The sequence below is a fragment of the Oscarella lobularis genome, chromosome 16 (assembly GCF_947507565.1).
Source record: "Oscarella lobularis chromosome 16, ooOscLobu1.1, whole genome shotgun sequence".
Taxonomy (NCBI): domain Eukaryota; kingdom Metazoa; phylum Porifera; class Homoscleromorpha; order Homosclerophorida; family Oscarellidae; genus Oscarella; species Oscarella lobularis.
The window spans coordinates 23,918-35,275 of NC_089190.1; the positions used below are offsets into that span (position 1 = coordinate 23,918).

General features: G+C 43.3%; 5 protein-coding genes and 1 long non-coding RNA gene across 6 annotated transcripts; 3 read left to right on the forward strand and 3 right to left on the reverse strand.

Moving 5' to 3' along the window:
• The first annotated feature begins 2,445 nt into the window (after window positions 1-2,445).
• Window positions 2,446-5,336, forward strand: LOC136196618 (phospholipid-transporting ATPase ABCA3-like). The gene is made up of 7 exons (XM_065986208.1): window positions 2,446-2,787; window positions 3,989-4,157; window positions 4,217-4,418; window positions 4,483-4,575; window positions 4,622-4,769; window positions 4,822-4,950; window positions 5,007-5,336. The coding sequence occupies exons 3-6, from the start codon at window positions 4,414-4,416 to the stop codon at window positions 4,858-4,860; spliced, it is 285 nt and encodes a 94-aa protein (XP_065842280.1). The 5' UTR covers window positions 2,446-2,787; window positions 3,989-4,157; window positions 4,217-4,413; the 3' UTR covers window positions 4,861-4,950; window positions 5,007-5,336.
• LOC136196861 (germ cell nuclear acidic protein-like) lies at window positions 2,835-3,281 on the reverse strand. Its single transcript, XM_065986522.1, has one exon. The coding sequence runs from the start codon at window positions 3,279-3,281 to the stop codon at window positions 2,835-2,837; it is 447 nt and encodes a 148-aa protein (XP_065842594.1).
• LOC136196619 (uncharacterized) lies at window positions 5,203-6,118 on the reverse strand. Its single transcript, XR_010672284.1, has 3 exons — window positions 5,885-6,118; window positions 5,735-5,806; window positions 5,203-5,679 (listed from the first exon to the last, which is right to left on the reverse strand). It is a non-coding gene; the product is annotated as an uncharacterized lncRNA (long non-coding RNA).
• A 44-nt stretch (window positions 6,119-6,162) lies between these two features.
• Window positions 6,163-7,654, forward strand: LOC136196538 (uncharacterized). Its single transcript, XM_065986104.1, has 5 exons — window positions 6,163-6,730; window positions 6,779-6,927; window positions 6,975-7,154; window positions 7,203-7,347; window positions 7,403-7,654. The coding sequence occupies exons 1-5, from the start codon at window positions 6,163-6,165 to the stop codon at window positions 7,507-7,509; spliced, it is 1,149 nt and encodes a 382-aa protein (XP_065842176.1). The 3' UTR covers window positions 7,510-7,654.
• A 1,467-nt stretch (window positions 7,655-9,121) lies between these two features.
• LOC136196539 (2-amino-1-hydroxyethylphosphonate dioxygenase (glycine-forming)-like) lies at window positions 9,122-10,400 on the forward strand. The gene is made up of 2 exons (XM_065986105.1): window positions 9,122-9,451; window positions 9,519-10,400. The coding sequence occupies exons 1-2, from the start codon at window positions 9,123-9,125 to the stop codon at window positions 9,769-9,771; spliced, it is 582 nt and encodes a 193-aa protein (XP_065842177.1). The 5' UTR covers window position 9,122; the 3' UTR covers window positions 9,772-10,400.
• A 41-nt stretch (window positions 10,401-10,441) lies between these two features.
• Window positions 10,442-11,352, reverse strand: LOC136196540 (LEM domain-containing protein 2-like). The gene is made up of 4 exons (XM_065986106.1): window positions 11,271-11,352; window positions 11,123-11,224; window positions 10,986-11,076; window positions 10,442-10,941 (listed from the first exon to the last, which is right to left on the reverse strand). The coding sequence occupies exons 1-4, from the start codon at window positions 11,314-11,316 to the stop codon at window positions 10,776-10,778; spliced, it is 405 nt and encodes a 134-aa protein (XP_065842178.1). The 5' UTR covers window positions 11,317-11,352; the 3' UTR covers window positions 10,442-10,775.
• Between the last annotated feature and the right edge of the window lie 6 nt (window positions 11,353-11,358).

Below are 11,358 nucleotides of genomic sequence, written 5' to 3' on the forward strand. Positions count from 1 at the left end.
GGACAATTTGTCCTGGGACAAATTTTCCTGGGACAATTTGTCCTGGGGACAATTTTTCCTTGTTTCAATTTGTCGAGGGACAATTTGTCATGGGGACAATTTGTCCTGGGACAATTTGTCCTGGGGACAATTTGTCCTGGGACAATTTGTCCTTGTGACAATTTGTCCTGGGACAATTTTTCCGGGAAAAGGTAGAACCTTCACTCGATGTGAAGGTAGAACCTTCATTCGTTGTGAAGTTACAACCTACACTCCTAGCGAAGGTAGAACTTTCACTTGTTGAGAATAAATGCTGCATTAATTCCGAATAAATGCCGCATTAATTCCGAAGTCTCACTAATATCAAACTACTTATATTGGAGGTCTCACTAGTATCAAACTACCTATACTGGGGGTCTCACTAATATCAATTTTCCTATATTTGAGGTCTCAATAGTATCAACCCTACAACTACTGCAACTACTACAACTACTGCAACTAGTACAACTACTGCAACTACTGAAAGTACTGCAACTACTACAACTACTACAACGGCTACAACTACTACAACGGCTACAACGACTACAACGGCTACAACGGCTACAACTACTACAACTGCTACAACTACTAAAACGGCTACAACGACTACAACGGCTACAACGACTACAACGGCTACAACTACTACAACGACTACAACGGCTACAACGGCTACAACTCCTACAATGACTACAACGGCTACAACGACTACAACGGCTACTACTACTACAACGACTACAACGGCTACGACGGCTACAACTCCTACAACGACTACAAGGACTACAACGGCTACAACGGCTACAACGACTACAACGGCTACAACGGCTACAACGGCTACAACGGCTACAACGACTACAACGGCTACAACGACTACAAAGGCTACAACTACTACAACTACTACAACTACTACAACTACTGCAACTACTGCAACTACTGCAACTACTACAACTACTACAACAACTCCAACTGCTGCAACTACTGCAATGACTGCAACGACTGCAACTACTGCAACTACTAGAACTACTCCAACTACTACAACTACTACAACTACTGCAACTACTGCAATGACTGCAATGACTGCAACTACTGCAACTACTACAACTACTACAACTACTACAACTACTCCAACTACTGCAACTACTGCAATGACTGCAACGACTGCAACTACTGCAACTACTGCAATGACTGCAACGACTGCAACTACTGCAACTACTACAACTACTACAACTACTACAACTACTCCAACTACTGCAACTACTGCAATGACTGCAACTACTGCAACTACTACAACTACTACAACTACTACAACTACTCCAACTACTGCAACTACTGCAATGACTGCAACGACTGCAACTACTGCAACTACTGCAATGACTGCAACGACTGCAATGACTTCAACGACTGCAACTACTGCAACTACTACATTCATTCACCTTACCGGAATTGCGCGTCTGGCGAACAACGACCATTCCCAAATTACTCTCTGTTCTAGGCAGACGGGTCAAAACCGACTGCACATTTTGGGGCAAATTTAGCACGTGACCGCGTTATCCAAATTGCCGTCCGGCCGGCAATCTGAAAATGTGCATCATAGGTGCAATTTGCGCTATGAGCATTTCTTCGACAACTGATAAATCCTTAAGAGGCGGTGGAACACGCCCAGGATTCATGTTGTTGTCGGATGTAAGAAGGCCTACCCAACCGTTTCCTTGGTCAGTTGTGCACTGCTTGCACATTTGTGTGCTGTACTTTACGTCTAAAGTGGGCCACGACTCCTCGCACGAAACACACGTATGGAAGGTTAGACCTTCCATGCGTTTGTGAAATGTGTCTAAGCGAGGATAATGTGCAGATGCAAATTCATCTTGCGTCTCCCACTGTCTCCAAAATGGGACCCTTTCCTCGCCCATTTCACCTGATTTTTCGCGAAGAGCAGCTTCCTGCCTCTTTCGTCGCTTTCTTTGCGCTTCCATATCGTTTCGAAACCGCTTTTCATCCGCAGTCACTTCTCGTCTTTTAGCTGAATTGCGCTTGGCATTAGCTAAAAGGCGCTTTTGGCGCTCTTCCTTCGTTTCATTATCTCTTTGGACGGAATTTCTAGCAGCGGTACGCTCTTGACGCTCTTGACGTTCTTCTGGCGTTTCACTATCTCTTCGGAGAGACTTGCTCATAGCATCACGCGAGAGACGCTCTTTGCGTTCTTCTTGCGTTTCATTGTCTCTTCGAAGAGATTTCTCCATAGCGTCACGTGACAGACGCTCTTTGCGTTCTTCTGGCGTTTCTGCTCTTCTTTCTGCCAGGTGGCTTTCGGCGTCCTTCCTTCTGCGAGCGAATGTCTCATCGACACTTTCGGAAGACCTCTTGTGACGCATTCTAAAGAGAGCATTGCATTTTTCGGTCTCCTTCTGCGCGTCAGACTGATCTAGACGATTAGTTCGCCTTCGTTCGCGAGCGAATCGCCTTTGTCTTGAAGAGGGGGATTCCCCTGAAGTGTCTTCGTATTTGTGCGATTTTTCATTCGCAAGCGGAAGCAAAGCCTGCCGCATTGAAGAGTCGCATGCATTACTTGCACAATAAGGCAAAAAAATCGGCGCGTGCCCACTCAAAGTGGGCGCGACGACCGATATTATCCCGTGAGGTGATTCAACCGCAAACGCATCATCAACGCGGAGCGGGATCAAGCCCACGCGATCGTTCGCAGTTCGCGAAGCGATCGATTTGCTGGTATCTGGATCGGAGAAAGGAGAAAAGCTGGTGTCATTCATTGAGAAGGTGTGTGACGTCACAATGTAGAGGTGTTCGATGTTGCAAATTACAAGTCAGCTACGCATTCGAGACTTCAGATCGCTCTCCGAGCGATCCTTCGGATCGCTCTCCGATCGATCTTTCGGATCGCTCTCCGATCGATCCTTCAGATCGCTCTCCGAGCGATCCTTCGGATCGCTCTCCGATCGATCTTTCGGATCGCTCTCCGATCGATCTTTCGGATCGCTCTCCGAGCGATCTTTCGGATCGCTCTCCGAGCGATCTTTCGGATCGCTCTTCGAGCGATCTTTCGGATCGCTCTCCGATCGATCCTTCGGATCGCTCTCCGAGCGATCTTTCGGATCGCTCTTCGAGCGATCTTCCGGATCGCTCTTCGAGCGATCTTTCGGATCGCTCTCCGATCGATCCTTCGGATCGCTCTCCGAGCGATCTTTTCGAGCGATCCGAAGGATCGCTCGTCGATTTCCCTTGGCTCCGGCTCCAGTGTTGTCATCGAGCATAGGCCATTGATCCGGGCGTGTTCGACGGGCCGGTTGCGTCACAGATACTGTTTTGATTGTGACGTCAGAGCTGGACAATCAAAACCTTCGTTTTCCTTTGTCAGGGCATATATAGAAATAAAAATAGCCCAGTGCAATTTAAAATAGGGGTTTTTAAACATTTTTTCTGTTTGTCATAGAAAAAACGCTTTTGTCGCGCCGCAAATCGCCTTTTTTGGGGCACCGTTTTGGGCCCTATTTCGCGCATGCGCTGTACGAAAAAACGGGTTTTTAAGTTACGTCACAATGCCGAGCGTGACGAACAGACAGACAGACAGACAGACAGACAGACAGACAGACATACATACAGACACTTCCGGCCCTAAGATCACGTTTGAAAGAGCCTCCCTCCGTCGTTATACGGGCTCCACCCGTACAACTGTGGTGGTCGGCTCCAATACATATTCCTGCTTTTCAAATAAATAACACTTGAAGCTAGTTGACGGATAAACGCGTCTGGCAATCCTCTTCCCGCTGAGATACAAATTGGCCATACGAATAAATATGTTTATTCGTGGAGTTCGGAATTAGGGAATTAGGGGCAATTAAATTCTAATCCCTAACCCTTACCCTACCCACTAACCCTCGTAGATTGTATTCTCGCTGAGATATCGCCAGTAGAGTACTGACCGGTAGCGTAATCTAGATCGGAACGCAAGTTTTTTTAGGCAACTGGTTCTACGCCTTCAAACGCTACCAAATTGTGCATGCAGTCTTTCTGCATTGCTATCTCTAAGATTCGACCGTTTGGTAGTTATCAACTTCTAAAAGGATTTTGTCATTGAAGATCATGAGATATGAGAAAGCAATCCGGTAGCACAAATCGAAGCAATAACGGTAATTTGCATTTTTTACCTGAAAGTACTGTTAACCACATCTTTTTTCTTTTGGTTTAGTATAATTGTTGAAGATTTCTTGCAAAATTTTAAATTGACTAAGCTTGTTTGTGAACTTATTTTCTTCAAAAAGTGTCACTCTTAACAACGCTATATGATCAAAAATATCACGACTTGGTAGTTTGAGAGTTTAGGATGAGACATGCTAGAAACTGCTAGAACTTCATGAAATCCAAGACTAGTTGCTACAAAGAGAAATGCCGTAAAGAGCCTCAATGACTTGTTCCTCGATATGTCAATCTTTCTTTAATGTTTATAACTCTCAGCATGGAAGAATGCGAAGCTCTGTTCACTCGTCTCGGAATTCTTGTCAACGGTCGTTTCAAATGCCTGGGAAGCATTCAGCACCTCAAAAACAGGTACACAAGAAAAGAGCATTAGACTACATATCTTACACGTTCAAAGATTTGGCGGAGGGTTCTCTCTCACTGTTATTGTGGGTGAGGCAATGAATGGCAGCGCTCAAGCGCCGAACACCGCTACCTCAACTGTGGCCATTAAAGACTTCATTCAAAGAAAGTTTTCTGGTGCGAAGTTGACTGATCAGCATGGGGTACGTATTGCCTTCCGATGAATATAATTAGTCTACTTTATTTTTTTGGCAGGGACAACTCGGATACGACTTGATGAGTGGTCAGCAATAGTCCTACATTTTCGATTCTCTCGAGTCGGCTAGAGTGGATCAGGATCTCAATTTGGCTGGCTACAGTGTGAGTCAGACAACTCTCGAAGAAGTGAGTGAGCTCATTCACACGTTTGTTATAGCTGTAGTTTCGAATTATTGTAACAGGTGTTTCTGCATTTTGCCAAAGAACAAAAGGAAGGTGACTAAGTTTCACTCGTCGTCTGTTAACTGTCCTCTTTTCTTGTGCTGCCTATGGTTTTTGTCTGTTCCATTTTGTTTCAAAAGAAGGACTAGGCTAACTATTGTAGAATAATTGCAACCTCCCTTTCTCTTGGTTCTCCCGTCCACCAAAAAATAAGAATAATTTTTGAGAAAAATAATCTGATTTGAACATGATAAATCAAGAGCACATACTGTCAAAATATAAAGAACGACAAAATTCCTCATCGCACTGCTGAGTTTTCCTCCTGGCACAACAAAAGAAGCAAAGCCACTGACACCCAAAGAATAACTTAGGCACTTATCTGATCCTTCATAGGTAACGTCCCTCCAATGACGTAACTACTCCAACGTCCATCCTACTACAACAAACTACCTTATAAAATAAGCACGGATTCTGAAATAGAACCTGGTAAATTCCAAAGTATCTCATCTATTATTGCCTTGAGATACTTTCATTTTCAATAAGCATTTGCCTTCTCAGTCCAGGTATATGAATAAGGAACAGTTCGGGTGGGGATGTGTCACAGGTGAGGAATGGCTTGCACAGTTGGACAGTGCAACGCCTTTGAGGAATGAATTTGGATACGCCTACGGCCGTGAAAGTGATTCAATTAGTCTAAATAATAAAATAAAATCAAACTCTGAAGTAGATTACATTAGTTTTAGGCAACCATAATATCTGCAGAAAATAGCTCCAAAGAACTCTTTTATTCCATTCTTGTATGCCGCCTGAAGACGAGACCCTACGAAGAACGTTCACAAACTGAAAGACAGAGAAAGGGGCCCCTCCTCTCTTTCTTTCTGTCTACTCTCTCTCATACTTCAGATTCGTGTCTTCGTCGGTCGCCACTAATTCTAATTTGTCCAATGGATCTTTAGCGATCTATTTGGCTTCTTCGTCGACGCCGAATCGACGATTTTGCTGCACAATTCAGTTTCCCCGAGTAAAACTGCTTCACCGAGAAAACACGTCAACAAAACCGAGATGATATCTGTGTCTCATTCGACGATGCAATCGAACGGGGTCAATCCAGAAGATTCCGTGCAACACAAAGAGAAGATGAAACTCTACTGCGCGTGCTCACTGGTTGCTGCGAAAATGGCGTCGTCTCGTCAAATACTTACTCCAAACGACTCCCCTGACGATGACTCTCAAAACATATCGCTGGAGAAACGGGCTGGTCATGAAAGCGCGTTGGTCGGCGATCATCTTCATCTCTTCGGTGGCTGGGATGGATCAAAACGCATTCCCCGCAATGAAATCTTTGTGACGAATGTCCGAAGAGCGGAAAAGAAATGGATCCGTCGATTGACTCGAGGTCGAACGATTCCTCCACCTTGTCATGGAGCAAGATGTGTTGTCATCGACAAAATGATCTATTCCTACGGGGGAATCACAAAGGAGAGTCGTCGACTGGGAATCGTTTATCGTCTCGATCCGAAGAACATGGAATGGATCGAAGTAGCGACGCCTATCGGAGGAAAGAAACCGCACGAACGCTCACACTGCTCTTTGTGTGCGATTGGATCAAGAATGATCATGTTTGGGGGAATGAGCGAAGAGAAGATTTCTCGTCATCAACTCCAGTCTGAGGCAACTCAGGAAGGAAAGTACAACTGGAGTAATGATATTTATGAATTTCGACTTGAAGAGGGAAATGAAAAAGGTGACTCGATTTGATATCAATTTCATAATGATTTGAAATGTATACTAGGAATGTGGTTGGATTTGGAATTAAGCGGAACACGACCAAAACCACTTGTATCCGCTGCCATGGCAACCACTGACCAGCATCGAGCATTACTTCATGGAGAAGACTTGGAGGAAGAAAGTCACTCCATTTTAATAAATTTGAATCAGAAAGTAAAACTTCGTAAATAAATACAGTTAAATTTAGGAAAGATTTTTAGGTGTACATGATCATTGTTTTCAATGTGAAACCATCATTTAGACGCTACCATACAATTTGTCAATTGGTCACAGAAGGATTAGAAGACGAATCAATTTTTCTTCTCGTCGGTGGTCAAATGATCAAAACAAATTCTGACTATGTTTACGTTCTGGATTGTGACAATTCTAAAGCGTATCAGGTTTTTATAATTACAAAATTATTCCATATTTTTTGACTATTAGTTTAGATGGACGTCGATCCACAATTGGGAAAAGTTTTTGGTCACACATGTCATTGTGTGCAGAACGAAGACAAGACTACAGACGTCATTGTCTGTGGTGGAGTCGATTGGAATTGGTCGCCTAGGCCAATTTTAAGCGGATTTTTTCTTGGTAAATAAATTCTGATTGTTTTAGCAACGTTTGCTTAATTAATCTTGCCTTGCAGACGTAAAGAACGAACCGTTCATGAAAATTAAACGAGAACTTCTGTCGTCGAGGCGGACGTCAGTTCCTGCAGAAAGTCCATCTCGACGTCTTTCAATCAATCATTAATTTCCAGTACAGAAAAGAAATCCTAAAAAGGCGCCTCAAATTTCACGACGTCCGCAATAGCTTCAGAAAGCCTCTGTTCCTCTTCTGTCCGTCATTGTATGCCGCCTAAAGACGATATAAAATTAATAACGTTCATAAATCGAAAGAGAGGGAAAGGGGCCCCTCCTGCCTTTCTCTACTTTCTCACACGTCAGATTCACGTCGATGTCGCTCGCCATCCATCCTCGGTCTTCCATCTGATCTTAGGCGGCCTATTCGGCTTCCTCGTCGACGCCGAAAAAAGGTTTCAACGCGAATAAACGTGAATCGCTTCCCCGATCCGATTCCCAGAGTAAACATGTCGACGATCGACGACCAGCGTCTCATTCGACGTCGCATCTGGACGGGATAAATGCAGCAGTTTTCATTAAACAGCCGGCCAAACAGCTAAAAAAATTGAAACACTACTGCGCGTAGATAAATGTAGAAGAGCGCAGGCCATAGCTCTTCAAGCGCAAACCTGAGTAGTATTAACATAGAGAACGACGGGTGGACGTCCTTTGATCGCTTCATATAGAGAACGTCTTACATTGATGATTTCGTTGGAGCGCGCGGTACGACTCCGGAGAAAGTGGTGAGAAAACGGATGACGTTCTTTGCCTAATATAGAATTAAAGCAGACATCATGGGGTATAGTTTTCTGTGAACGATCCGCTCAATGAACTTACAACGAAATTTGGCCTAGCTATCGCTTATATAGCTGTTACTTGCTGCTAAAATGCCGTCAATCGGTCGCTTTGACTGTTCGCGCTGTTCTTCAAGCGATTTTGCGTCCCATTATTTTGTTGTAGGCTGATAAGATGATCTTCCCTTCGAGGGGACCTCGCTTTGATTCAATCCATTCAATCGGTTTTTGAAGAGCTTACCATCATATTTCCGCCCATCCGAAGCGATATGACAAGGAAGAAAAAAACTTCTCGCTTCGCGTGCACGGAACTCTTCACGTGACTTCAGAACAAGGAAAGATCCCGGACAATTTCAAAGAACCAATGCTTTTGAAAGAGAGTCATCCTATTGTACTTTCAAAGTGCGTCTGGTTTATTATGAAATTATGCCTCGGTTTGCATGACGTCATCCTTCCTCACATGGTCCATGACGTAAGCGATCTCTGCAAAATAAGAGATGAGAGCCAGATCTTGAAAAAGACATCGGATTTCAGAACATTAGACAACGAATTAATTAAATGAATGAAAGACGGTGAAAAAGGCATTTCACTATTTTTATTTAATTAAAAGAGTACGCAATTGCACAATTTGACAAAGCAAACTCTAATCGACTGTCTTTTTCCCTCGCATTCGCTCCTTTTCGGTTATTCCCCGTCCTGGCTGCCATTCGAGAATGCTCGGTCCTTGATCGAGAGTCTTGCCCTCACTCAATTCTCGTAGTAATCTCTCATCTCTTTCCTCTTGGACGCTTTTCGGATGAGTGACGACTTTTTGGCGCCGATACTTCGACTCTAAACCATAACCCACTGCTCCTATAGCAATAGCCACCGGCAAAACGATGACTGGAAAGCGGGAACGCGCAAAATTGACGAGAATGTTCCACATCGTTAGCGCGCGTTTACCTAAAAGATGGCGGACACTGGAGAACGTATTACGACCCTTTTTGCACTCTATCGAGACTATGGCAACACGGACTACATTGGAGAGTCTGTTTCGCAAATTCAGCATATGGTTCAATGCGCAGAACTCGCTGAAAAAGAAGGCTACGACGAAGACGTCGTATTAGGCGCGTTTTTTCACGACGTCGGTCACCTAATCGGTCTCAAAGACTCGTCTTACGGTCGCATGGGTCAACTAGGTACAGTAAATCACGAAGAAGTGGGCGCTCGTTATTTAAAATCGATCGGATTCTCCGATACGATTTGTAACATCGTTCGAGGTCACGTGTCAGCTAAACGGTAAAAAATAATTTTCTAGTCGCACTTTTTCGTAATGCTTTCTTTTTTGATTAATTATTTAATTAAGATATCTGGTCTATAAAGAGCCTCATTATTACGAGTCTCTCTCTGATGCTAGTAAAGGTACGTTGGTTCATCAAGGTGGAGCTATGAGTGAAGAAGAAGCGAGGGACTTTGAAAATTTTCCGTCGTTTCGGGCAATTCTTCGCATGCGCTATTGGGACGACAAAGCAAAAGATCCTAGTATTCCTGTCAGTGAAGAATCTCTGAAAAAATATGAGAAACTTAGCAGGAAATTATTAGACAACGTTGCCCAATAAAATGATCTCTTCAAGCTGAGTCTGTGACCATGCAAACTGGTGCAGCATCTAATTACCATTGGATCACGCGATCCTTTCACTCCCGGCTAATGAGAATGAGTAATGTCGACATTTCTACGTCATCTGCCGGCGGTTACTCCTATATATTGTATGTACATTTGAAGGCACTCGTTATCTCTATATACAGTCATGAGAGTATTGCATTTGACTCGTTTAATTAAATACAATATGCCAATCAAACAGCAAAGCTTTGACAAGAAAGGGACCCGTAATAATATTACACGTACCTTTTTCGTGATTAATCAAGCATGGAATTTGGTAACCAAACTTTAATTATTTATTTCTTTGAAGACTTATCAGTTAATTCTTCATAGTTAGACCAGACAGGTAGCTGATTGTTTTTTTTCCATACTAAAATAAAACATCACCACGAGACCATCATCAACACCTGCCCCTAGGAAACGAAACCAATTCACTTAGACCGGCATTGCGCCTAAACGACTGAACTGATTAAAAACCACCAAATATGCTCGAGGATAGAGCTTTCGAAAGAGCCATAGCACGCTTAGATCTGTCCCGGCATCTCTATACCCAAGTACCTATATTGACGTGGTCGTTTGAAAGCCTGAAGCACCTATCGTTTGAAACTAGTCAGTAAGTGTACTCTGTCTTGTTTCAGTGCTATGAACATTCAATTGAAAGGACTTTTAAATTGTTCGTAATTTTCTGCCGGGGGTTTAGACTCTGAGCCTATTCAATAAAGTGACGCATAAAATTCAGGAGGAGTGAAGTTTTATATAAAATGTAAGGTGCCGTGATTTAGACTCTGAGCCTAATCCCTGCTGCCGTGCTTTAGACTGCCTCAGGTTTAGTAAAAACAGGCCCTAAGCTTTAGAAAAAAATTAGGAAAAATTAATAAATTAATTAGACGACACTCTCTTCTATACACCTACAGGGAAACGATGGCAAGATAAAGGTTTGCAAACACAGCAAAGATTTTTTAATTAATTCTCATCATTATCCGACAATTCTTGACTCACTGCAGTTGCACCGATCCACATCCACGCGGAGACGTCTTCGCCGGCAACGCGCACCGTACCAAGACGAAGACGCGACTCGTTTTCCGCTAACCAGTCGATTGCCATCGTCCAATATCGAGCCATGGATTTTCTAAACAGAGATGAATAGTTATTTTCAGAATCAATATTCAGTACCGATCACGAGGCGAAATTAGTTTGTCGCGTAAGACTTTTTGGGCTATGTAAGGTTTTCGTGCGTGGCGTTTTGACTGCTCCTCCACCGCTTCTGTATTACAATATATAATTAGACAAATAAATATTTGCGTCTCTACCTATTATTCCATTCACTAAGGCGAACATCAACTTCTCGTCTTTCTCTTTTCGCTTTTTATACCAATAAGCAAGACGTATGAGAAGTAGACAAGTTAAAGGGACTAGAGTGCCTTTGTTCACAATGAAGTGTTCGTAATTTTTACGTACCTGAAATGACTATGAAGACGAGTCGACGTATCTTTTCTAGAGCCATGAAAAATTGACAGCTGAACGGATGAAAAGGCGTCTCCGATTC